The sequence below is a fragment of the Octopus sinensis genome, linkage group LG9 (assembly GCF_006345805.1).
Source record: "Octopus sinensis linkage group LG9, ASM634580v1, whole genome shotgun sequence".
Classification (NCBI taxonomy): Eukaryota; Metazoa; Mollusca; class Cephalopoda; order Octopoda; family Octopodidae; genus Octopus; species Octopus sinensis.
The window spans coordinates 101406706-101434205 of NC_043005.1; the positions used below are offsets into that span (position 1 = coordinate 101406706).

The following is a 27500-nucleotide window of genomic DNA, read 5'->3' on the forward strand; positions in this document are numbered from 1 at the left end:
TATATATATGTTATACATACATACATATATATATAAACATTTTCTTGCTGGTGCGAGATTTTTCATTTTAATTTTCTCTCATTTGAGTTGTTCCATGTTTACAAACGTTTTTCCTTTCTTTCTTTCTTTCTTTCTTTCTTTCTTTTTTTTTTTTTTTTTGTAGGGTAAAAAAAATATTTGATTTCCATATTTTGCCAAACTAGTTCGGATTTTATTGTTTTGTCTGAGCGATCATGTGGATTTCGTCACAGATTCCTTAGAAACACACACCACACACAGACACACACACACACACACTCTCACATTATTACATGTGTGTGTATCCACTAAGATTAGGCACGCGGATCTTTGGGTAAGTCGAAGCTCATTTATACGGGATACAGAATATTTCGTAGCACCAAATACCAACCAAATAGTCAAGAGTTGTCCGTATGTACTTAGAACACATTCTTTTCCAATTCACCAATATTCCGTATTTCACGACGGACTTACCTAAACCGTTGTTTATATGTCTACATCACACACAGACACACACAAACTTATACATACATATTTTAAATAATACACAAATTACCACACAAGAACACGGGGTTTCTACCCTTGGCATGTAGCTTCAACCGTGTTTTCTGACGTGAATTTGCTACCCAGGTATCGATTAACCGAATTATCAATACTAGGATAATTCATTCACCTACTTAAATATATATATATATATATATATATATATATTATGTATATATATATATGTACGCACACACGTAAATGCATATGCATGTATATTCGCATAGACACACACACATGCACTCGCGCGCGCGCGATTTCGCCTTGTAGGAATTATATCTTGTGGGGCGGGTGGTGTTGGTGGTGGTGGGCACGGACGAAACTTTGACGTAATTATCATCCGTAAAACGTTATAACTGAACGTTTCCTCGGTCTCTCTCTCTCTCTCTCTCGCAACGAGTTTAGCTACTCGAACCGCTTCATTGATTTTACCCCCCACCACATAAAACCTATTCATTTCAGACACAATAAGTACGGACACCAGTTTTATTCACCTGCTGAAACGAGTCCCCCTCCCCTCTATTTTTATTTATTTTTTTTTTACCTATTTGTAAATAAACCTTGCTTTTTTTTTAAAGCTCCCCTTTCTCCGACCCTTTTACATTTGCCTGTGTGTCTGCTATATCTTCTACTTCTATTTCCATCTCTGTTTTTCTTGTGTTGGGAACCTCACCTCCTGTGATGTCTGTTGCTATGGTTATGTATTCTTAATTGCCAATCAAAAAGGAAACCGATTTTCTAAACATCTCACCTATTCAGTAAGTTGCGCATTACTTGTGATGATGTGAACCAAGTTCCGTTGGTAGTTTCACTGTAAGAAAGCTAACGAATATATTAAATGGACAACGGAACTGTTCTAATGTCTGCTGTTTGTTTTCACTGTGCTTCTCCTTAATTCTTTCTTCAGTTCCGATGCCATCTCTGCTCTGCGATGGATACATGTAAACATGTCAGTTCATTTTGCACACTTGAAACTTATATTGCTAGAAGCGGGTCGATTTCTATGACTGTTGGTTTCAAAGTGTGAGAATGGATAATAAATATACTACGGCATTGCATTTGACGGGACGGTTTCTGCTCCGGAAAAAAAAGAAAGAAAAGAAAGCTGAAGTGGAGGCTATAATCGTGTTACATATTCAGTTCGATCTTGGTCCAGTTCGTAATTAATTGATTCATCAGGTTGTCGCTTGGACAACCTGCTCACATGCTCACACATTTGTGGACCACGCGCTTTTACACAATGCCGTGTCTACCTAGCTTTGGTCAGTTCCATTATAAAAGTGGAAATTGTTCAACTCGGTCCACTACTTTCCGATCAGCCATTCACTGTAGTTCATCTGAAGATGTTGTTTCCTCATTCATTTCACCATTCTTCCCCGCCTGACTAATTTTATTTATTGAAAGTAATTAAGCCAATGCCGTGTAGATATTGTATTGGTTTGGTTTGCAGTTGTTTAGCAGTGAATTGCCTGCTTGCCACAGCTTGACCAACATAACCAGTAGACCTGCATTATTACTTACTTACTCTCTGCTTACATCTGTGACCGTTTTTTTAACCATGCTCCTCCTCTGCGTTTGCCGTTCGCATCACTTACTTCTGCTGCTAGATCTGTGATCTGTCTCTTGTTTTGTTTTTTTTCTTCTTTTATTTATTTAAATATATACATTTATATTTCTATTTTTCCCTATTTTGTTTTTCTTTTCACTTTTAGAATTAACTAGTGTCTATAACTTGGCTAGAGCTATTGACTCCTACGGCTGGGCACTATCATATTTTTGGTGTCGGCCACTTTTAACTACTGCATTTAAATCTGAGACCGGTTTCTTGTTACAACCAACATACACAGCCGAACTAGGTAGGTAGGTTTATTTTATAATTTATTGCTTTTTTTAATTATTTTATTTTAGTTATTTAGAAGAAGAATTTTAACATTTTCTTATTTTAATCTTTTTTTTTTTTTTTACAATTGTTTTCTCCATTCGTTCATGAAATAATTACCATGGAATGTTAAATCACCGTTAGAAATAAAGCCTTATTGCTTCTCTGGTGCAGACCTCGTCGACCGCCTGGATCACAGGTGGTAACAGCCTTCGGCCCCAACGAACCGACTCCGACCCATCCTCATTCTGCCGACCGGATCGATATCGGAAACGACAAAACGCGCCCTCCCCCCCCCTCCTTCATCTTAACTTCATTTTTCTTTCCGGTCAGTTTCATCATCATCACCATCATCATATCTATTGTTTTAATGTCGCAACTCGACTGCTTTTTCGCTATTACACTTGGTAATCTAATCTATCTTCGGTAGATACTAGCTTTAAGCTATGAGTGCTGATGAGGGCAATTATTCGAAATGGAGAAATCTTTCCATTTTGGCCTGGCATTTAGCAAATGATTCCTAAGAATTAGACACTTTTTCCAAGTCACAGCGTCAATTGGTTTTAGAAATAACCACTTGGAGAAGATTTCCTGGTGCTTTTGATACATCTCCCAGTCAATCCCGGTCTGTTTTTTTCTTTTTCTCACAGTTACACTTTAGCACCTTTTTCAAAAACACCTACTGGTTTAATACATTCTCTCCATTCCTTTATTTACACAATAAAAGATAAATACAAGAACAAAATCGACTCTCTCTATTCTAAGTTGCTTAGAACATTTGATAAGGGCTAATTCTGATCCCTTGTAAATAACTTTTACTATATATATATATATATATGGTAAATGTATGTATTTCTTTAAAACAAATGCTTCTATTTATTCTTATATTATTAAATAAGTGCTAGAATGTTTGGGTACCTGTCTGATAGGCTGCCTTCTTACTTGGGTTTTATCCTCCCAATTTCTGATTAGGTGAAGGAAGCCAGCATTCGCTGCCTGCTCATATTCTTCTGAAATCTGCCAAGCATGTCTGCATATATTTTGTTAGTTGGGCGATGCTAACAGTCGGTGATACTGCAGAAGTGCGCCTCGCTAGTATAAAAGACGTGTGAGAGTAGTATTACTAGTAGTTGCAGTATGTATCTTCTTCACTGCATCTCCACTGTGGCCTTCATCTTCTCTCAGCAGCAGCAGCACCGTAAGATTCAGTGACCAGAAACCCGTCTTGTATATAATAAACCGTTGCAGCAGCAGCAGTAGTAGTAGTCATAGTAGTAGTTGTTGTTGCAGAGATAGCAGCATTACAACTGCCGCCGCCGCCGCTCCTTGTTACTGCTACTACTTCGATTACTGCTGCTACAACTAGTAGTTGCATTATAATTGGTAGTGGTAGTAGTGGTAGTGGTGTTTTCAATATCGATGATAGGAGAGTGGCGGCTGCCGGTCGGCCAGTGTAAGGGCGGAGGGAGAGAGAGTGACGGGGTACAACCTGATAATGATGCACGTTCTCATTGGCTCACACTGAGTTTCTTTAGAACAGTTTTCCTCCCTTCGATGCATTCTCGTGAGGTATTTATTGAGGTCATTGCTACTGTTGTCATTCATTCAATTATTGATTCCTGTCGTCTTCTTCGTCATCGTCGACCTCTTGCTGCTGCTACTGCTGCTACTACTATTACTACTACTACTACTGCTGGGGAGAACTGTACTTAGTCGCCGTTCGTTGCCTTAAAATTGCAGCCGTAGATTTACCACGGGATAAATTTTACCAAATGCAGGTTGGTTCTACATTTGTAAGGGTTGGCATTGTAATTTGTTACACGAGATTGTTGTTCAGGTGTTTTCCTTCTTCTTCTTTGTCTCTTCTTTTTATTCAGGTGAATGTTGATCTGCTTGAGCAGACGAGAGAGGCTTAACACTGAACAAAGAATCTCTCTTCTCCTTCTTCATTGCTTAACTTGCCTTTTTCACTTGGATTCAACACACATACACACACCTGCATATAAAGAAGTAAAGCATTCTTTGCGTGGTTTCCTCTCTTCCTAATTCTTGTCTATTAAAACCTTTCGCAACCATCGCATTATTCAACTATTCCCTGCACTCTAAAACCGTTCCTTACTGTTTATCCTCTTGGAGTTCCTCTAATTAAATGTTGAATTCCTCGCTTTTGCATAAAGATATCTAAGGAGTGAACAACTTACAGCTAGCAAAGATTCCTCAAGATGTCTTCTTGCTCTCGTTTCTCTCTCTTAATCTAGTAAAACGCCGTCACAGCTTCCCCATGTTTTTGGTGTATTTTTCTTTATTCTATTTTCTATTTCTTATTTTTTTTCTTTCTTTAAATCTTTCTTCAGATTACAAAAGGAGATACAATTATGGATTCGCAAATCATACAACAAAATGGTGGGAACCATTCGCCAATATCCACTGGTACACAGATGGATGATAGAGATAATGTAAGCAAGACAAATTTAATTGTGAACTACCTTCCACAAACTATGACTCAGGAGGAAATACGTTCGCTGTTTGCTAGCATTGGAGAAGTTGAAAGCTGTAAATTGATTAGAGATAAACCAACAGGTAAGCTATTTTCTCTCTATTTCTGCCTCATCTCCTCAACATAGTAAAAGCCACGCTGAACAATACTACAGATGGTTTGAAGTCGATTATTCTCTTTAGCAAAATTTCGTTTCAATTTTGGCTTTCTATGATGCTTTCCACTCGGTAATTCGGTTTCAATATCTTCTTTGTTAAAGAAAATGCTTTCTCTCTCTCATCTCACCGCTATTATCTCTCTCTTCAGTATCTTTCTGTGTCTCATCATTTGCTTCTCTGTTTCCCCTCACAAGTGTATCCTAGTTGCGTTTCCACTCGATAGCATTGCTGTCTGTCAAGTGATTATTTTTGTTGTAGTAACCATTCTTCATTTACTAAATATTCTGTTTAGAAATGATGCTAAGTAATGTTTAATTGATGACAGGTGGCTATGTTTAGCTGACTGACTGTTCTAGCCTCAGGCTTGACCAATTTCCTTTAACAGCCTTCATCACGCCACATACTACAGTAACTTGATTTTCTGCTATCAATCTGCCAGCATTGAAGCTACATGGTTTTACTGTAGACCACCACACTGCAAACAGCACTAGATATTTCTTGGCTCCCACTCTCTCTCTCTCTCTCTCTCTCTCTCATATCACATTCTTGTTTGCACTCTCGTTATATTCTCTCTCTCTCTCTCTCTCTCCCACGTCACATCATCATTTCCTCTCTATCTCTTCTATAGTCTCTGAATCATTATCCTCTCATCATTCACACACTCTCTCTTTTATCTTTTATTCTGTCGCTCCTTCTTCTGCTCTCTATCTCTTTCCCATTTTCACTTTCTCTTAACTGCCATTTTCATCCTCTCTTATTTCTCATTCTCTCTCTCTCTCCCACTCTCATCCTCATTTCATTTCTCTCTATCTTAAATGCCATTTCAAATATTAATTATCTCATAATTATTCTTCTTTTTCACATATTCATTCATTTTCTCCCTTCCATTTTCAGTTTCTTTCTTTTGCATCATCAGTCTTTTTCTTTATTCTTTTTTCTCTCTCTCTCCCATCTTTATTCTTCGTCTTTCCTCATCCTCCCTCCAATCTCTCATTTTTACAATATTCTTTTTCTTTTAGTGTTTCTTTCTCCTCATTCTCTCGCTTTCATCTCTACTTTCGGTTTCTCTCTCTCATCTCCACTTTCACTTTTGTTTCCACTCTGCTCAAATTTTCTTTCTCTCTATCTTCATTCTCTCTCTCTCCCCTATATCCATTTTCTCTCTCATTTTTAATCTCCATTTTTGCATTCTGTCTCTCCCTCCTTTCTTATCCTTGTTTCGCCTCTCTCTTTCTCTTTTCTTCATTCTCTCTCCTATCCTCATTCACCCATTCTCATTCCCTTCTCTCAGGCTGTAATTTTTCACTTTAATTTTCCATTTCCTATCTTCCCTTCAGTCTCACTAAATTTTACTATTTTCATTCTCTCCCTCCCTCCATTCTCTCTCTTCTTTCCCTTTTCTATGCCATCTTTGTCTCTTTAATCTTCATCATTCTCTCTCTCTCCCTCTCTCCACCACATCCTCATTCATTCTCCCTCACATCTCCATACTTACTCTCTTTTTCTCAATCGTTACTCCTCTCCTTTCTGATCTGCCTTTAATCTTTCCCACTCTTGTAGTTTCCTTTTTATTGTCTTCTCATTTTCGGTCTCCTGCCCCCCCCCCATTCCACATTTCCTATCTTCATTCCTTAACTCTCCCTCCCATTTTCTCTCAGTAACTCATTTTCTCCCCCCTTTTTTTTTTGCTGTTCAATTCACATTCTCTCTCTCTCTCTCTCTCCCTCCCTCCTCCTGTTGTTCATTCTTCTGCTGCTCTTCTCTCTATCTCTCTCTCTCTCTCTCCCCATCTTCATACTCTTCCATTTCTGTATTCAGTTTCTCCCCACCTCATCATCTCCAGCTTTCCCTGTTTTCTCCCTCTCTCTCTTTCCTTTAATTCTTTCACTCTCTCCTCCACCCTAATGCATTCACCCTGCCTTTCCCTGATCTTCATTCAATACTCCCTCTTCCCTGCCTTCATTCATTCTCTTTCTCCCTGTCTTCATTCATTCCCTCTCTCCCCTGTCTTCATTCATTCCCTCTCTCCCCTGTCTTCATTCATTCCCTCTCTCCCCTGTCTTCATTCTCTCTTTCTGTCTTCATTCTCTCATTTTTCTATCTTCATTCTCTCTTTTCTGTCTTCATTCATTCTCTCTCTCTTTCCCTTTCTTCATTCATTCATTCTCTCTCTTTCCTTTCTTCATTCATTCATTCTCTCTCTTTCCTTTCTTCATTCATTCATTCTCTCTCTTTCCTTTCTTCATTCATTCTCTCTCTTCCTGTTCTTCATTCATTCTCTTCCCTATCCTCATTCATTCATTATCTTTCTTATTCTCATTCATTCACTTTTCTATCCTCATTCATTCTCTTTCCTATCCTCATTCATTCATTATCTTTCTTATTCTCATTCATTCTCTTTCCTATCCTCATTCATTCACACTCTCCCCTGTCTTCATTCATTCTCTCTCTCTCCCTTGTCTTCATTCATTCTCTCTCTCTCCCTTGTCTTCATTCATTCTCTCTCTCTCTCTCTCCCCTGTCTTCATTCATTCTCTCTCTCTCTCTCTCTCCCCTGTCTTCATTCATTCCTCTCTCTCTCTCTCTCTCTCTCTTGTCTTCATTCATTCTTTCTCTCTCTTCCTTGTCTTCATTCATTCTTTCTCTCTCTTCCTTGTCTTCATTCATTCTCTCACTCCCTTCCTTATCTTCATTCATTCTCTCTCTCTCCCTTCCTTATCTTCGTTCTCTCTCTCTCTCTCCATTCTCCCTTACTCTTTTTTTTTTTTTACTCATTCTCTGTCTCTATCATATCTTCTCCCTCTCCTTATTCCCTCACATTCTTTCTTCATTCTGTCTCTCTTTAATCTTCATTCTTTCTCACATCTGTTTATATTCTCTCTCTCTCTCTCTCTCTCTCTCATTCTTTTCCTCATTACTTTTCACTTCATTCTCTCATCACGATCCCTTTCTTTTCTTGTTTTCCCTTTCTTTCCTCTCTGCCTCATTCTTTTCACTCTCCCATCCTCCGCATCATATCTTTTCTCTTTCCTGTCATTTTCTTTTCTTCTTTTTTTCTTCCTGTCAGTTTACTCATCCTTCTCTTATATTTATCTTCCATTTTCACTGCTTTTCTCTTTTCAAATTTCTTCCCCTCACTCGTTATAATTCCATATCTTATTTCTACTCTTATTTCTCTCTCTCTCTCTCTCTCTCACGTTCATCCTTTCACTCTGTTCTTCATTCCATCTTATTTTCCCTGTGCCTTACTCTTAATCGTAAATTTCTGAGTATTTCCCTGATTTTTCATTTGCAACTTCTTTGTCTCTGTTATTTTCCACTCCCTGTTGTTGCCTGTTCCACCAAAGGTGGTTCTGTTTCTCGTTCCGATTGTTTCCCTCACTAGACACCATTTTCTCTCTCTCTCTCTCTCTCTCTGCTCTACGTAGATATTTATAAATCATCTTTGTTTTTCTGTTTGCTTTTTCCGTTTGCTTTTTCCCTTTTCGAGCAGGGTTAACAAAAAGTCATTCATGCAGTGCATTATGCCTGAACGCTCTTTCTGTTGCCAACACTTGTTATCTATGAGAGAGAGAGAGATTTTAGTATTCCATTAGTCTTTGCAGAATGTGAGACATTTTGACGAGAACATTTCAAAACACTATGATGGCTTCTGCTTGTGTAGTGAACGAAAGGCCTACTCAGAAGCACCAATATATGTAATATCAATATTATTCAAGCATTCCTTCTCTTTTTCTCTTTCTCAATTTGAAGACTACAAAAAAAAAAGAAAAAAAAAAGAAATCTTGTGCAAATAAAATGATTTAATTCTAAAATACAGACTTTTTCCCCCAAATTAACATATGTACAAATAACTCAATACTTACACACTTAATCCAAAACACTTTATATACATACTTTGTGAGAATATCTCGAGGCACACACACAAAGCTATAAAGAATAGCATTTAAATATTGGGCTGAAAAATTCTGTTTAGATAGAAAACATTGAAAGTTGCTCATGGGACTTTGACTTTTTCCTCTTTCCAAAAGGGTTTTTCAACACAGTATTTGCATAACTTCATGTGGGTGCTTGAAGATATTCCCCAAAACAATTAGTTCACTTTCTCTCGAAAGGTTTTATAAAATTCCTTTGACATCAACAATATATATGTCCATTATTATATCAGTATAGATGGATAGATATGTGTATGTATATATATATATATCTAATATATATATATATACACACACACATATACAAATTTGTAAATTCATATATATGTGTGTTTGTGCATGTGTATTTATGTGTATATATGTAAATTTGTATGCATGTAGTTATGTGTGTGAGTGTATATATGGATATATCTATCAGTGAACATGCATGTATATATACATACACACATCTTCATAAATTTATGTATACATATTTATCCAAAAGAAATATGCATATATATGTATATAAAATGTGTATGTATGTGTGTGTGTAATATATATATACGTCTACATTTATATATAAAATGTATTAAGAGTATCATTTTGGAGACTGCAACTTGTGTTTCATCTTCCCTGAATGATATATCCTTGTGCTTAGGTCCAAACTTTCCTCACTTTCTCTTCCTATCTTCAGGTTATTCTGAGCTTGAAACATGTACCCTGCTAACATGAGATTTTGTGAGAAAGAACGTTAACAGTAACAAAAACTACTTTGTTACTGAATGGAGTTTCTTGACTGAATGAATTTTCTGTTTGGAAAGAGCATTAAGTTGGTTGCATGTAGAGACAGAGAGGTTACAGCTTCAACTAAGCAAGACTATATATATTTCTCCATGCTTGAATCTGATGATGTCTCCAAGATCATGAGATACTGTATATAAGATAATATAACTGCTAAAGAAACTAATTTAATATACTGATCCTATCAACAAGCAAACAAACTAGACACATACATTTATGCATATATATGTGTATATAGTTAGCTATATTTGTATATATGAATATATATATATATGAGTGTGTGCGTGTATGTACATAAAGAAATGTATAGGTATACATATATGTGCATGTATATATATATCTGTATGTATAAGTGTGTGTGTGTATATATTGTATATATTCACATACATTTGTTTATGTATGCATGTGTGTGTGTATGTATACATACACACACACATACATAAAAGTATCACAGCAACTGTCTGATAAATGGTCACGTGAAACGCTGGGTAACAGCTTGTGAAGATTTTTTTTTTTTTTTATCCAGCTTTAATGACTAGTAGATGCGTGTGTGTGTGTATTCAAAATATTTATATCTTTTCTTATTCTGACAAAGATTAGAATAAGTAAATTATCGATACATTGTTTTACATCTAGATATCAGTCACGCACCCTTACCTACTTTTGTAGTAAAGAATCACTTATTTCACATCTTGAAAAGTACAAATAATTTTCTAATGGACTAAATTAAATCAATGTAACCATATATAATTTAGATAATTTTTGAATAAGCACAAAGAAATATAAAAGGAAACATGGAGGAATTTGGGTGCATACAAACTCACTTGCATTTATGTGTATGTGTGTATGCTATAAGGAAGAGTGGGAGAGAGATGTATACAGTGTGTAATACATACATACATACATATATATATATATATATATATATATATATATAAATTTAAAATGAGGGTGAGAAATTAGATATTAATTTAATTAACATCGATTTCACACCAGTGGTCTAGCATATAAAAAAAGCTGATATGTATATATATATATAATGTACACACACGGACTTAGAGTAGGCTTTATTCAGTTTCTGTTCACTAAATCTTTTGATGAATCTATGGTTAGCTTGTAGCTATATTAGAAAGCTCTTGTCCATGATGGAGATGTGTGACACTGAATATAAAATCTTATGGTTGCGAAGCGAGTGTCTTAACCAAACAGCCATGCCTGCACCTAATGTGTCTGTGTGTGCATGCGTATGTTTGTATGTATATATATGTGTGTATGTATGTATGTATGTGTGTGTGTGTGTGTACTTGTGTATACATACACACATGTACAATAAATTTATATATGTTTGTGCGTGCATCAGTTGGCCCTTCCTCTCTCTATATATATATGGGACTTGTAATGAATATCCTTGTGCACCACAGTTCTGATAGTCCGTTCCATCTGAAGTTCTTTGATGATGGCCCTCATTGACTTTTCTGAGATCATTGATAATTTTCAAACCTGTTGAATGAATTGCAGGACCCTTATAGTTTCCCATCATTTAGGATTCTTTTTCATTTTACATTTATTTATTTATTTATTGATACAATTGAAATATCCTCACCAGATGCTTCAAATTCATTTCTGAACTTTTATGTACAAAAGATCTTGCAACATTTAGAAAGTTGGCAATTTCAAAGTTGCTGTGTTCGGCTCTCATGGCAACAGAGGCTGCCTGTCTTTTCAATTCTTGTATTAGTATTTTATCAACTGTGGAGTCTGAAAGAAATAAAAAGTCTTTTAATTGGTTTGAAGAGAGAAATACACTGGTAGTGTCCTCAAATACCCTTTGTTCTCTGTATGTGTATATGTGTCTATGAAATATTTATAGGAGTCTATTTGTATATCTATGTACATGTATGTATGTGTGTATATATATATATATATATATATATGTAGGTCCCGGGTTGATCCGGGGTTAACCACAGTAAGTAAGGTACTCAATACATAGCAGAGTAAAATTAATTTATTATATAGAAGGAGCTTCTACAGGACTAGTACTGTTTCATTCAAGAGAAATCTTATATATATATATATATGTATGTGTATATATATATATATGTATGTGTATATATATATATATGTATGTGTATATATATATATATAAAAGTAATGTCTTTTATACATATTTGATATGTCTGTATGTATATCTGAGTGTGTATGTTTCCTGTCTGTCTATGCATGTATGTTTTTCTTCCTCTGTATTTATCAACATCTCTGTGCTCTCATTACTGACGTGTACACTGTGTCATTATGCTCTGAATCAGTTCACAAATCACCTGACTACTTCATTATTTCGATTAGCACTTACCATCTATGTCATGCATTTCGATTTTGGCTCAGTTTATCACCAACTTTTTTACAGATTGTATTTCGTGCATTTTATTCTCGTGTCAGCCTTAGTGACAATGTTTTAGCCTTTGACAAACTAAAGAGTCCTCTCTATGTTATGTTGTCTTCCATTGTTTGTCAACCACTTAATGGACAGTTTTTGTTCAGTTTTTCATGACACCCACACTATTGAAGTTGCCTTGTGTCACTAATGGTTTGGGAGTCCACGCTACTTTATGTAGTGTGAATTACAACATGGTAACCTGTTCAGAAGTTTGTAGTGGCAGAAGAATGAAACATGAATATGGGTGGCGAAAGAGGGCACCCAGTTGTTATATTGGTAAACATAGGTTGATGGTAAAGAGGTGTGGAAATGATCAGTGATAAACAGAAGTGGAGTTGGTGACGGTAGGAGTGAGTGAGTGATGGATGTAAATAGAAAGTGGCTCAAGGAAGAGGGAGTGATGGCTGGCAGTACAGAGCAGGGTGCACTGTTATGTGTTTTGCCTAAATTAATTATACAGCCAGAAGTGAAAAGAAAGAAAAAAAAGTGAGAAGGGTGTGTTGTAGGAGAATGATTTGGGATGAAAGTGTGTTGCAGAGGACGGGGCTTGGCCTGTGCAGTCAACTGCTATATCTAGCAAAGGGCTGATATACGTGCATCTGCCATCCCATCTCCATCTCTTTCATTTTCACTATCCATAATACCACGCATTCAGGATGCGACCATCCTGAATGCGTATTGCATATTACTGGTCTACATGCTCTTTTTGTCTTGACCTCCACATAGCTCAGCTTCATGTGATCAATCATCACTTCATTTTTGTGGTTCACCTAGCTTCCCTTTTTTTCACAGCTTCATTCAGCTACGGACCCCTTGCAATTCTTTGTCCAGCTGTCATCTTCCATATGCATCACTTATCTTTACAAGTAGTCTTCTCTATTACTCTCAATTTTTCCCTCGGTTCATTTGTACTTCATCACATGACACGTGTGTGTGTATGAAATACGCCTTAGTATATCTATGTGTTTGTATATATATATATATATATATACATACATACACACACAATATATTTTATCTTTTACTTGTTTATCCTTTGACAGCAGTCATGCTGGAGCACCACCTCGAAGGGTTTCAATTGAACAAATTGACTCCATCAGTTTCTTTCGCCAATTAAATTACAGGTACAAACCTATACCTATTGTCAAATATTGGTAGGGATACAAACACAGTTACATATCTATCTATCTATCTGTATATATGTATAATGATGGGCTTCCACACAGTTTCCATCTACCATATTCACTCATAAGGCATTGATTAACCCAGGGCTTTAGTTGAAGATATTCAAGGTGCCACATAGTAGGACTGAACCTGAAACTATGTTGCAAGGCAAACTTCTTAACCACACGGCTGTGGCTGCACCTTTATTCTAGACACGTACCTACATACACAGGTATATACATACATACATATACACACATTTTCAAAATGTAACCACATGTGAATTGTTGGCAATTTTTTTTTTCCTGTTTTTTTTTTCCCTCTGTCTTCCTTTTTCTATTGGACTTTCCTCTGTTTCTGAACAAGATCTTTACTTGAAATGTTAAACCATCTTTCTTTCCTTCCCTGAGTGTCTGCTAATACTTTACATGTACCATGTCCTCATGTTGTTGTTTTTTGTGTTTGTTCTTCGTTTTTTGGGGATTTACTAATATATATATATGTATGTGTATATATATATATATATATATATATATGTATATATATATATATCTTTGTTATAGCAAAGCCTCAATGTGGGCTAAATAAAAATGTGTACACGTCTTTCCTATGCTATTGATGTGCAGTAAAAAAGCTGGAGGGAATCTCTTGACAGACCACTTAATGGGTTGTTGACTGTCCCCTGAGAAGATAGGCTCGAGTTCAATAGTTATAGATTAGCTGCTATATCAAGCTATCATAATTTAAGCTAGTACCATGGTGGATAGTTTTTATTTAGGTGGCTTGTTATTAAAAAAAATGTATCTAATGTACCACACGCTACAAATCAGACAAGTGTGTGTGTATGTGTATAAACACATACATACACACATGCATTTTCTGTCAGAGTATATATTATTGTATATAGCTAACTATTGTATGTGTGTTTGTGTGTGTAAGCATCTGGATATAGAAAATCTGCCTTAACAAGTTCTGACTTATGCAAGCGTAAAAATGTGGATGTTAAAACTGAGGATTTCAAGCCGTCTCTCTCCCTCTCTCTCTCATACACATTATAACATGCTATATTTATGTCTACTCTCTCTCTATCCCTCTGTGTGTGTGTATATATGTATATTTATATATATGTTTGTGCTTATGTACAGTCATATGTATACATTTGTTCATTTTTACATCTACTTTTCCATGCTGGCTTGTGCCAGATAAATCTGTTTTTCAGACATTATTTTTCAGCCATGTGCCCTTGCTGTCACTAACCCTTACCTTAAGGTTTTTGCTTTCAAAGGCAGCATTAAAAGCATTTTGTGAACATTTTAAGCAAGCGTTGTTGGAAATAAGACATTTTGGCTCTTCTTTATCTCCATGGCCAATTAAACTTAAATATTCTTCAAACGTAGGTGGATTCCAGGTCAAAAATTAGAAGTCTTTTCCCACAAAGTGCCAATATAAAGGTACAAAAATAAAATATCTGCCAGTAGGGGTGTCAGATTGCATACTGTAAATCATCGAGTGTGATGTAATTATTGAAGTTGGGTCCACCAAACATTTTGATTTGCTCTTAACATTCTGTATGACTTGAATCTGCCCGTCACTGCATCTCTCTGTCCTCTACCTCTTGAAACCACAGAAATTGAATCACTCTTGTTTACATTAATTTCAAATGATGTTATGAAATCTCTATTCTGCTGAAGAAAATTTCATTCCCTTCCTGTATTATATTCTGCAATGCTTATTGTTAGCATAAATGGCTACTCAGATTTAAAAAAAAAAAAAAAAAAAAAACACCCACCAGTTTCAGTAGGTAGTGCTGCCAATTTTTGCAATAATCTAACCACAAGTTGAAGACTGTATATATTTAAATTAAAAATTTTTTAGGTATTTTCCGTCAATCATTCATTACAAGACTGAGCTTTCAGTTTCAAAAATGCTTAACAAGATATTAAATTCCTTGTTAACATGAAACCAGTGTGGCTATTAACTACTCACTTATGTCAAAGGAACAGCAATAAATACACAAACAGGGATGGTTATGTTGTCTATGATTTAGTCCCATTCCATAACTCCTTGGGTAAGTTTCATTTTCTTTAGCCCTAGGTTAACCAAAGCCTTGTGAGAAGATGAAGCAGAGGGAAAGTGAAAGAGGGCTATCGTGTGTGTGTGTATGGACTTTTACCTTGATATCATGGGATTGTCATTGATGGGCATGACAATCAAAGAGAAAATTCCAGAAAATCAAAGAGAATGTTAGTCCACAAAAGCAGATAGATTTTCTCTGGTAATAACTGGCTTTTGAACCTCTTAATGTCCCAGATAAGAAGTGTGGCATGAATTTTATGAGCAGACTCTTCCTTTCCAGATCATAAAGATATAGTCAAATATTATTCCTTGCCATCGAGATGGGGTAAAGATGTATTTGTCGGCTTCAAATGCTTCCAGTACATCTGAACAGACCTTGCCCTCAAATTGGTTGCTAACTGTGAAAATAGCCATTTTACACACATTTTACAATAGCCAGTCCTGTTGTATAGCAAACTCATGAACCCTCACTCAACTGTCCATGTGAATCCTTTTGTCCATGCACTGGCTATTCATATCAGGGGTCACAGTTGTTCTCCCGTTGCTTAGTATTTTCTTCAGTGTTGGTTTCCCTTTCTTTAAACGCCTTCATCCATCTGTGCACATTGTTTTTGTCAAAGGTGTCATCTCCATGAAGTACCTGTAGATAATGTCAGATGGCCTGTGCCCCTTCAGCATGTGGCCTTTACTTCGAATCCTTTATGTGGCCTGCTAACGACTAGAAGAACAGTTACAGTACAGATTCAGTGCCCTATGTCAGTTGATGAAAGGGTTACACCTTCTTGTGCAGTACAATCCGCATGCATATGTGTATGTGTATAAATGGTAACATCATCATTGCTGTAATGTCAGCTTTTCCATGCACAAATGTGTCAGATGAAATTCATTCAGGTACATTTTCTTTGTGCCAACTTTCACCAGTTTCCAAGCAAGGTAATATTCCCCCATGGCTGGACATGTTTTCATGGAAGACTGCAAAGAAGAGAAGCTACTTGTATGACAGTACTGCCTGTTTATGACTATCACGCAAGACAAGGTACAGACGGGGGCACACATGGATGTGCACAAATGTGTTTGTGTATCTATAGTCATGTGACTCTGTGGTAAGACATCTGCTTCCCAGCCACATGGTACCAGGTTCAGTCCCACTGTGCTAACTTGAGCATGTTGATTTGATTGATAGTCACTGAAAGTAGCCTGTTTGTATTTGTATGTGTTTATTGCCCACCACCACTTGACTACTGGTGATGGTTTGTATACATCCCTGTAACTTAGTGATAAAATAAGTATCGGGGCTTAAAAGATAAATACTGGGGACAATTCATTCAAGTAAAACCCTCCAAAGTGGTACCCCAGCATGGCCACAGTTTGCAAATAGATCAGATATATGTATTTGGTTACAGACAGTGTATATAGATATGTGTAGAGAAATATGTATACTTCTGTATATATATACATATATATTATATATATGCATGCATGTATTGGTGTGGCTGTGTAGAAAACAGTGGGGTTGAAGCTGAAACCATGAGGTCGAGAAGCAAACTTCTTAAACACACAGCCATTCCTCTGTCCATAGGTGTGTTCACATTTGTGTATATATATATATATGTGTGTGTGTGTGCATTTGTGCATATCACTTCTCTGTATAAATGTATTTGTATATCTATATGTGTGTGTGTATGTATGTGTGTGTGTGTGTGTGTGTGTGTATATATATATGTATATCTATTTATATATATATATGTATATGTATATCTATTTATGTGTCTGCATGTGTATTTAGTCCCTACCACTCCTGCATATTGTTGTATACCCTCCCTACTAGATTTGTTCATTTTCAATATATCCACCCTTGCTTCCTCTTTCCTTCCAAAGCCTGATGCTTGCATGGGTAGCGTCTGCATTCTGGCAACCAGTACCCAGCTTTCTTGACTCCTGCCAACACATTTTCTTGGTGATGTTACTATGTTGAAGATATGCTTCTCCCTCTCTTCATGCCCCTCTCTACCCACTAATATGTAACTTTGAGTAACACTGTTCCTATATTTAACTATCTCCACTGCCCTTATCACTTTCTCACTAATCCCCTAACATTGCTTTTAATTTTCCCTTCTACTACTGCCTTCCATTTTATCTTTCCTTCATTCATCACTTTACTCACCTATGTACAACACAAGGTAGCCCTGCATCTCACCATGCTCATCACCCACCTACCATTCTTTACTCTCTAATTCTCTCTCACTTCCTTCTGACACTACTTTTCATTTTTCCTGTTATTTTTCCCATCCCCTAACAGTTTTAGTCTTCCCACTATCACCCCTTCTCAAAAATAACTATGTAACTCCAAAAAGAATTCTTCATAGACCCTGAGGAACTATCCATAAATGGGGGATATATCTGCCCCATTACTTGGTACATTTACTCAATCTCCCCCATTATCATTACCACTTTGTACCTTTCCTCACTAATCCTTCCCATTACTCTCCCCGCTTCTCGTCTTAACCGTCACTCGAACACTAGTTCTTTCTGCTATTCACTCCATTACCAGCCTTTGACAGTAAGTCTATTCCATCCATCAGAAGGGATCTTTCAAAGTTGCAAAGTGATCCTGATAATGTTGGTATGCAGTGTGTCCAGTGATAGGGAATCAATTCAAACAGATAATGTAGTCCTGAAGAGGACTCTCTCTTCTTGCTGATGGTGTGAAAAAAATGCGCCCAGTTGACTCTGTAAAATGGTTGATGTTTGGTTGGGCATCTAATCATTGACCCCCAAGCCAAAAATAAGATGTTGGTCCTCCAGCTAACTGAATCTTATTGGGCCATCCAGCAATGGAAAGTGGGCAAAAAATGATGATCATGGAGAGTGTGTGTGTGTGTGTATATTTATAAATATATGTATGTACATAGACATTTGTGATGTGTGCGTGTGTATTTGTATATACACACACACATACTTGTACGTATACTTAGATATCTATGTATAGTAATACATATACACATGTGTGTATATACGTTTATACATTGTAGGTGTATGAATATTTATAAATGTGTGTGTTTATATATACATGTGTATTTGTATGTTTATGCATATATATGTATGTATGTGTGTGTATATATATATATATATGTGCATCTTCTCTTCACAGAACTAATACTTTTTCTTCTTTTTCTTCCCTGTAGAAATGTTTCACAATCATCCACTTGCACATACATTTATCACACCCACTATATTCTTCTTGGCTTTCTATGTGCCTCATCTAAACGGACACATTTTTATACTAGTTTCTCACCCTCGTTTGGACCCTCCATCTCACTCTTCCAGGACCTTTTACAGGAGTGTTGTGTCACTTATAAATAATTTTCTTCTCTCGCAAAGCTTTTCATCTTTATCCCTCCTTCATTTTTCTTTGTTAAAACTTTCTTTCCATGTGAAAGTGCTTAGCACTCTTGTTGGTTCCCCTTTAGCCTCATGCTCATACCTGCTCCCACCATCATACATTCACATTATCCTCACACACCCTCAATGATTGAACAGGGAAACCAACTCCTCATACCCTGACTAACCTCTACTTCTATACTTCAACACTCTTATGCACAAGGATAATCTTCTATTTTTGTACACAGCCCCACCCTCATCGAACCATGTTCCCACCTGCTTCATAATATGCACACACACATGTACTTATGTATCATTTATATATATATATATATATGTGTGTGTATAGATGCATATAAATATTTATGCTCACACACATATTTGTAGAATTGATAACAGAAAACAGGTATGGTATTTAATTCATACATGTGTTTTGTCAAATTACTGTCGTAATTACATAAAAGTTGTAGAAACATATAATCTTGCAATTCACTTCATCAGTATTCCACAATAACTACACCCACCTGTGCTGAAAGTTCAATATATTCCCATTATACAAATCACCCCTAACCTTGCAAGCCACACAATGTTGTAGGAGACTGATGAGAACCGACCATAGAGGTTCGAGGCCAAAAAATAACATGATTATTTGCCAGGATGTGTATATGTTGTATATAGCATTGAATACCATACTTGTTATTAATTCTATAACTTGGCTTGTATTCTACACACTAGCCTATCCTGAGGTTGATGAATAATCACATTGTACTAAACTGGATGTTGGAATGGAGTGTGGAACCCTCCTACTTGGCTTGATTTTCGGTTATACTTCACACTACCTATATTCATATATATAAAATTAGTAATGCCATATATTTACTTCTATATATATATATATATATATATATATACAGTGTGATTGAAAAGTAACTCTATTTTAAAATACTTATAAATTATCTATTAATTGTAATTTTTACAAAAAACAAAAATCTATATATGAGGGACGCTTTTAGTATAAAGATTTTATTTAAAATTCGATGTGGGCTTCAGATGTCACCACCATCTTCTTGAATCACCCAGGAATTGTGTCAACTGATGTCATCAGGAACTCTTGTATTCGCTCTTCAAGTTCTTCCAAAGTCTTTGGTTTGATACAATAGACCAACCTTTAAACAACCTCAAAGAAAGAAGTCACGGTATTAAGTCCGGGCTCCTGATTGACCACTCATGCGGACCAACACGACACACCCATCTCCTGGGGAAGTGGGCATTTTGCCATTAAAGATTACAAATTCTCATACTTCAAAAAATAAACATAAAAAATTTGAGCAAAAAAGTACAGTTAATAAATAATTTATAAATATTTTAAGATAGTTATTTTTCAGTCACCCTGTATGTGTTTGTGTGTATATATTTGTGTCTAAATATAGATATGTGTATATATGTATTTTTGTGCTTGTGAAATTGTTTTGACATATGTATTAATACATAGATATAAATGTGTGTTTGGATACATATGCATGTAAATGTACAAGAGTGTGTGTGTGTGTATATATATATATATGTCTCATATATAAGTGTATGTAAATGTATATATATGTTTTTGTATATTTAGATAATGTAAATATGTATGTCAATATATGTGTGTGTGTGGTATATATATATATTATATATATATATATATATAAATGAAACAAAGATTTGCTAAGCGAAATAAAATACCAGTTGTCTACCAATTTATTAAAATTATCCCCACTGCCAGAAAATTTAAACCAGTCTCTGCATGGCAATTGGTTCTGCCACCAAACAAAATCAGCATAGAATCTAAAGAATAAAGAATTTTCCAAACTTAAGATGCCATCGAAGAAAACAGAGTTTGTTTGGAGAAAGGAGGACAGCTGGCGACAGATGTTTCTGTATTACTAGGCCTTGTTCAGCAGACATAAAAAAGATTAGCACAGATGTGTGGCCTAGGAAATTTGCATAAAAGAAATGAAAATGAGATAATGCTATTATGTGTTTGCGTATAAATGTATGCAGGCACACGCATATGTGGATGTGGGGTATATATATATGAATATGTTTTAGAATGACGCAATTTCAGGTGAGTTATAAAAAGGGTTAAAGTAATGTGGAGTTTGTGATAGAAATCGGTTAGTGTCTACATGTGTGTGTGTGTGTGTGTGTAGCTAATCTTGCAACCATGTAATGGGTGTGCATGTCACTTCAGTACACAAGTCTGTGTTTATGTGCTTCAATACTCTTTGTGTATTCCATTTGTATGTGTGATTGTGTTTTTGCTTCATTGGTGATACTGCTTTGGGCCATAGAGCAGGGTACACTACACACATCATAGCACATTTAATCATGGTGGCATTGACAAGGAACAAACATAGATCTGTACACGTACACACTCACAGGTATGGTTTCTTCAATACTAACCTATCCATCCATTCACTACCTGTGCTTTACATCTCTTGCTTCTCATTCTCATGGCCCCTTTTAGTATTTACTAATTTACTCATTTAGTATTTCTCCTTGTACTAGTCTCTCTCTACTATTCTGTTGTTGTGACTATGGATGGCAGTGGATCACATCTATTCACCATGCATTGCTTTCACTATCAGTAAAGATATCACTGCATCTTTTCTGTGTTTTTCACCAAGATCCTTTGTGTTGTTTTCTGATACACGATCCACCCACTTTCTGTTCCCCTGCCAAGATGCTCGTCACTTGATTTCTCTGGCCTATTTAAAGCTTACGCCCAGTACTCTGTACTGCAGGGTATCACCCCATTTCACTCAGTCTGCCTCGCTCTCCTCGGTCATGTAGCCGTCTGTCATCACTCTGTCGTCTTGTTCTCAGAATACTGAATACTCCTATCACTCATCCTTCTATCCTGCTAATCGCTGTCATTCATACCTCTATTCCTCATGTTTCTGACTCTCTAAACAAACTATCTGTGACCAGTCACATGGGGTGTGAAGAACCTTTAGTCTTGTCAAGGACAATTCATCTCTTTACTGCTGGTGTCGTGTGAGAAAAAAAGAGCAGCTAATACATTTTGTAAAATAAATGGGGTTAAGAAGGACATCTAGTCTAAGAAAAAGAACCAAATATCAATCATGAATGGAATGAGCTCCTACAATCCATCTAAGTGAGCAGTATCGGTGAATAGTTGCTGTTGACTCTTGTGATCTGTTCAACCCATGCAAACATGGAAATTGGTGAAAAAATGATAATGATATTTATCCTATAAATACATACCCATATAGGCGCAGGAGTGGCTGTGTGGTAAGTAGCTTGCTTACTAACCACATGGTTCTGGGTTCATTCCCCGTAGCTTAGCGGTTCGTCAAAAGAGACCGATAGAATAAGTACTAGGCTTACAAAGAATGTCCTGGGGTCGATTTGCTCCTCTAAAGGCGGTGCTCCAGCATGGTCGCAGTCAAATGACTGAAACAAGTAAAAGAGATTCTGTTTGTATGTGTATATAATATATACATTTATATATATACATACACACACATACATATACACACATACATACACAAGTGAGTGGGCAAACAAAAGAATGTAGCATTCAACACATTTTGTAGGAGTTACATATATTTAAATCACTTTGACTCAGCTCCACATGACTTAATTTCATGGGTGTGCAGGATATATCCTGCTCATCAGATAATAGGAGCAGAGTCTGTTATTAGTCATACACACACACAGATGCATGTATATATACACACACACACTTATACAATCTACATTGCTGCTGGCAACATAAGTCTTCTCTCTTGATGTGAAAAACTGATTCTATGACATTTATGTTAGCACTGTAATATAGCATGGCAGCAAGGCATGGGCCTTGAATGTAGACAACTTGAAAAGACTGGAAAGGAATGAGGTTAACACGCTCCATTGGATCTGCAATGTAGATGTTCATGAACAACAAAGTACAAATGTGTTGATAGGAAATTTGAGCATAAGAGGAATCTGATGTAGTGTGCTAGAAAGATGGCTTTTGTATGGCCACAGGATACTTTGGGATGAGGACAGCTGTAAAAAAAAAAGTGCCAATAACTTCATGTGGATGGAAATGGTAAAAGAGGGTGACCCTACAAGACAAATGATTAAGTGCTCTTAGGATCTTCAACTTCATAGAGTAGATGACAAAGGACCTGGTTGACTTCCCAAGAAAACCCGTTCAGCCCAGCAGAATGTATTCAGATAACATGATTTTGAATTGCTGGGTCCCCTTGTCCAAGTTCCTCCTCGCAACATCCCTGCCACACATCATCTCTAACTAGTATTCTGCTGCTGTAATTGTGTACAGAACTGCATACTTCACCAGCTCATCCCTGATGCCAGCTATCTTCTCCATAGAACCAATTTACCTGTTATCTATCTTTCATTCCTAATATTGTTCTCTCCACCCTCATTTTACATTGATCACCCTTCAAAGCCACTAAATTATTTCTCCCCCCCCCCTTATCTCTCCACCCCATCCACTACGATTTTTCCACACTCTTTCAAACTACCCAACCACCTGTCATCTCTCCTTGTCTACTCTATCATTATTATCTTTACTGTTTTGCTTCTTTTCACTCCATACTTTTTTGCACTCTGCCTTCCCCTATCCTCCAACACTCCTCAACCCTACCCAATTTATATGATTGTCACCTACTTTTCTCCCCTCAACTTGTTTTCCTTCATTATGTTCAACCTCTCACTCATTCCCTATCTCTAACCATCTCTCACTCTCCCATACATTCTTGCAATCTCTACCAACCCACACTTTCTGTTCGCATTTCTTCTCTCCTTTTATCTCAAGCATTCAACTTGACACTTTATCACCATTATTTTTATCTCTTTCCACCTCCTCTCTGGCCACTCTTTCTCTCCAATAAATGAGTAGCCATGTAGTTCTTCTACAGCAAGAAACCTGCTTTGGCCCCTTCTCTCACACTTTAACCCCTCAACACCTCCTACAAAACCACTTCTCTTACTACTATAGTCCCTCTCAGTCAAAGTGGATCTGAGTCTTGTGAGCTGCATAACAAACTCATAGTTCTTGGCATTCAGATGAGCATTTAGCTGTAGAAATGTATCAAAGTAGTCTTTGGGGCATGGTACTGTCTTTGAAATGTCAGACCTTGTCAAATCGTCTAACTCATGCCAGTATGAAACATGTACTTTAAATAATGATGACAATGATATATATTATATACATATATAATAATCATCATCATTGCTGTAATGTCCACTTTTTCATCCTTACATGAGTCACGTGAATTTAGTTGTGCAGATTTTCTATGACTGAATTCCCTTCCTGTCACTAATCCTCATCTGTTTCCAAGTAGGTTAATATTTCTCATTGTCTGGACATGTTTCCATGGTAGACGGGAAATGAATGGTACTGCTTGTACAATGATGATGCTTGCCATTAATCATGTGATGTCAAAGCAAGAATATACATACAAACACACAGATGATGCGCTTTGCCGTCTCCATCAGTCAAATTCACTTGAAACTTTGGTTGGCTTTTGACTACAGTAGAAGACACAAACTTCTTAACCATACCGCTATGTCTGGGCTAAATGCACTTATGTAAAATCAGAAAGATTTTCAAAAGTGATACAACCATGAGCAGATCTAAATAGATGTTGCAAATTACTTGTAGGCAAGAAAATTTACTGTTTAATTGCCTAAAATGCTCCCACCGGATTGAAACCTCTGTACTCTGCAGCCCTTAAACTTTTACATATAAGATTAAAATGTCAGTGTAAAAGCCTCCAAAATCACACACACATCTATCTATCTGGTTGTTAGATATTTTTTTTTCCAGTTATTTTAACATTTATTTTTCATTAACAATTTTAACGAATTGGTGTAATATATTCTTCATTGTCTATGATTCCTTGTCAATGTTCTGCTAGGCTGCCAATACCTGACAGTAGAAGTCACTCGGTCCCGACTCAATTCGTTGAGCCACATTTTCAGCTGCATGCCAATGTTGAACACTGCCTCCCAGATATTGGAAAGTGACTGGAAAAGGTGATAATCTGAAGCTACTATATCAGAAGAATATGATAGGTGTTGTAGAACTTCCCAAATAACCTCATAAATAGCATTTTTAATCAAATTAGTGACATAGGGGCTGTTGTTGTTGTGTTGAAGAAGCAGACCCTGTTACTAGTTAGGCAGCTTCAGCTGGATTGCACCCATGCACTAAGTTTTTGCAGCTTCATCAAGTGAAGGTGATAGGTGACAGTCTCATGAGAAGATCTCATCTGCTGAACCAGTTCCCGAGTGGATTGGCACAAATCCTCATGGATGAGCTTGTTTATTTGATCTTTATTTAACTGAACAATTTATCTGGAATGCAGAGAGTTCGTGAGGTCAGACATCCCCTCCTTTATACATGAAAACCATTAGTAAAAGCATCATCTTCATACACAGTGCATATTTCTCAGCATTGGAACCTTAATTGACTGAAAATAAGCAGGTGTTGAAAATGCTCACTTTTTTTTTTCTACCAGACACTAGATTGTTCTAGGTCTAAGAAGAGGTAAAATTTATTCAAATTTCAAATAAAATAAATAGAATCTATAGAGGAAGAATAATTACAAATTACTATAAAACACAATAAACTATTTTTCTGTTAATTCAAATAACATGACAAAGAAACACTCCTCAGACTGTTGGATACTTTATATTCTCAGCCACCTATTTCTGACCTTACTATTGGCATACATTCCTCACTTATTCCCATCTTTGTGATCTGCATACTTCATGCTAGTGATTACTCTGTCCATTTATTGTGTACAAGGCACTCCCTCTCTGCTGGTGCCACAAAGGAAACCTCATACTTGCTGCGTTATCTCTGCAGGTGATTGGTGAGTAAGACTACTTCTCTAAAGTTGATGCCATGAAAAATGCACTCAATAAAGTGGCTGGCAATAATCAGAGAGAACCTAAATTTTGAGGTCTTTGTAATTAATTTTCTATTGCTATGGATTATCTAACCTCTTTAGTGTTAGTATTACAGGAAAATATACCCAGCATTCTCTATAAAATGGTTGGTGGTTGGAAGGGCCTCTAATCAGAAATCAAGCTAAAAAATATTTACATACAGTATTTGGGAGCAGCAGCTCCCAAAAAGAAATGAGTCAGACTCCTCAAACCCATGCCAACATGGACAGTGGATGATCAAAGAGCAAATTAATTGATAGTACAGTGGGAAATAGAATGTTCACAGCCTGTCTGGTCATGCTCTTTGATCTTGATATCCTTGTTCTTCTAACACTTCTATCGCTTGCTACTTGATTACTCTCTCCTCTTCACATTTTCACTGAGCAATGGCCAGTGTGACTAAGGATAGTAACGCTCTCTTCAGTTCACTCTACAATGCTTCTAAGAGATGCCATGGGCTATACTGATTCTTCTCTCTCCAACACTTCACCTCTCCTTCACTTATCACAGTGGCTCTCTTACCATCTTGATGTATACATATATGATTGCTTATCAAATCTGCATTTACCTCATACATACTATCAATACTGCCACCATGGCCATTTGGCACTGACATCCATCACTCCCTCTTACCACTTGCTATCTGTCATTCTCTAAATCTCTTCTTCTTCATGTGTCATAATAAAATGTATTTAGTGCACTTTGTAAAAGGTTGGGGGTGGAGAGGGCATCAAGCCATGGAAACCAAGCCAAAAATGACACCCACAAGTAAGATGTGATACTCTAACCCATCTAGGAGACCAGCAAAATGTTGTCTAACCTGTGCCATCAGAGTTGTACAATGGCATTATCATTTAATGTATGTTCTTCGTGATAGCATGGGATAAACAGTATGGTGGGATCCTATGAGTTGAAGGACCATGTTGTGCTCCAAAGTTTGTTTGGCATGGACAGATAGGACCTTATTTTTGTGGCACCAATACTTTTAGATTGTTGTACAACTTGCAAGACTGGGGAGTTTATAGTTGGCTCCTGTAACTGAAGGAGAAAGTGTAACTATCTTAGGCAAGGTGATGAGAGGATCAGCTTCATCCTTTTGGAGAGAATAGCAGTAATCACTTGTAAGGGAGGAAGTCTGAAATAAATGGAAGAAAAGGGATTATTGTTAGTGATATGAGTAACACTCATCCTTATAATGTGACTATCCCAAATTGTAAGGACAAGAAGAGATGCAAGGTGTGGGGGAAGAGAAAATAGATGAGTTGTTAGGATCCAGAAAGTAATCAAAACAGGTGTAAAAGTCATGGAGTGTTGGCCATGTGCATGAAAGGTAAGTGAGGTAAGTGAGAAGTTACGGAGAGATCAGTGAGAGAATAAAGGCATAGGAATACAAGATGGTAGCAGACAAATGAGGAAGCATCATAGCTGGTGGGATAAAGTTATGAGTAAAAGGATGATGGAAGGGAGTGGAGATTTAGATGAGGGAAGGTGGATTGATGAATTATGAAGTGGTGATTAAAGTAAGTGGAGAGATGTATAAAGGAGGGAGTTTGGGCAAAAGTATAATGACAAGCATGAACACAGATACACACATCTATATAGAAATATTTATACACAAAGCATGTATACATCATGCAACTTATCCACAATGTGAAAATGCTGCCTA

At 36.7% G+C, this 27500-nt stretch overlaps 1 protein-coding gene across 1 annotated transcript in view; it reads left to right on the plus strand.

Annotated features, from left to right (window-relative positions):
* The first annotated feature begins 3780 nt into the window (after positions 1-3780).
* The window catches only part of LOC115215893 (ELAV-like protein 4), a 23818-nt gene continuing 98 nt past the window's right edge, over positions 3781-27500 (plus strand). Inside the window, exons 1-2 of the mRNA XM_036505685.1 lie at positions 3781-4218; positions 4795-5020. Of these exons, the coding sequence (XP_036361578.1) occupies positions 4213-4218; positions 4795-5020 (232 nt within the window). The 5' untranslated portion in view covers positions 3781-4212. The remainder of the gene's footprint in view (positions 4219-4794; positions 5021-27500) is intronic.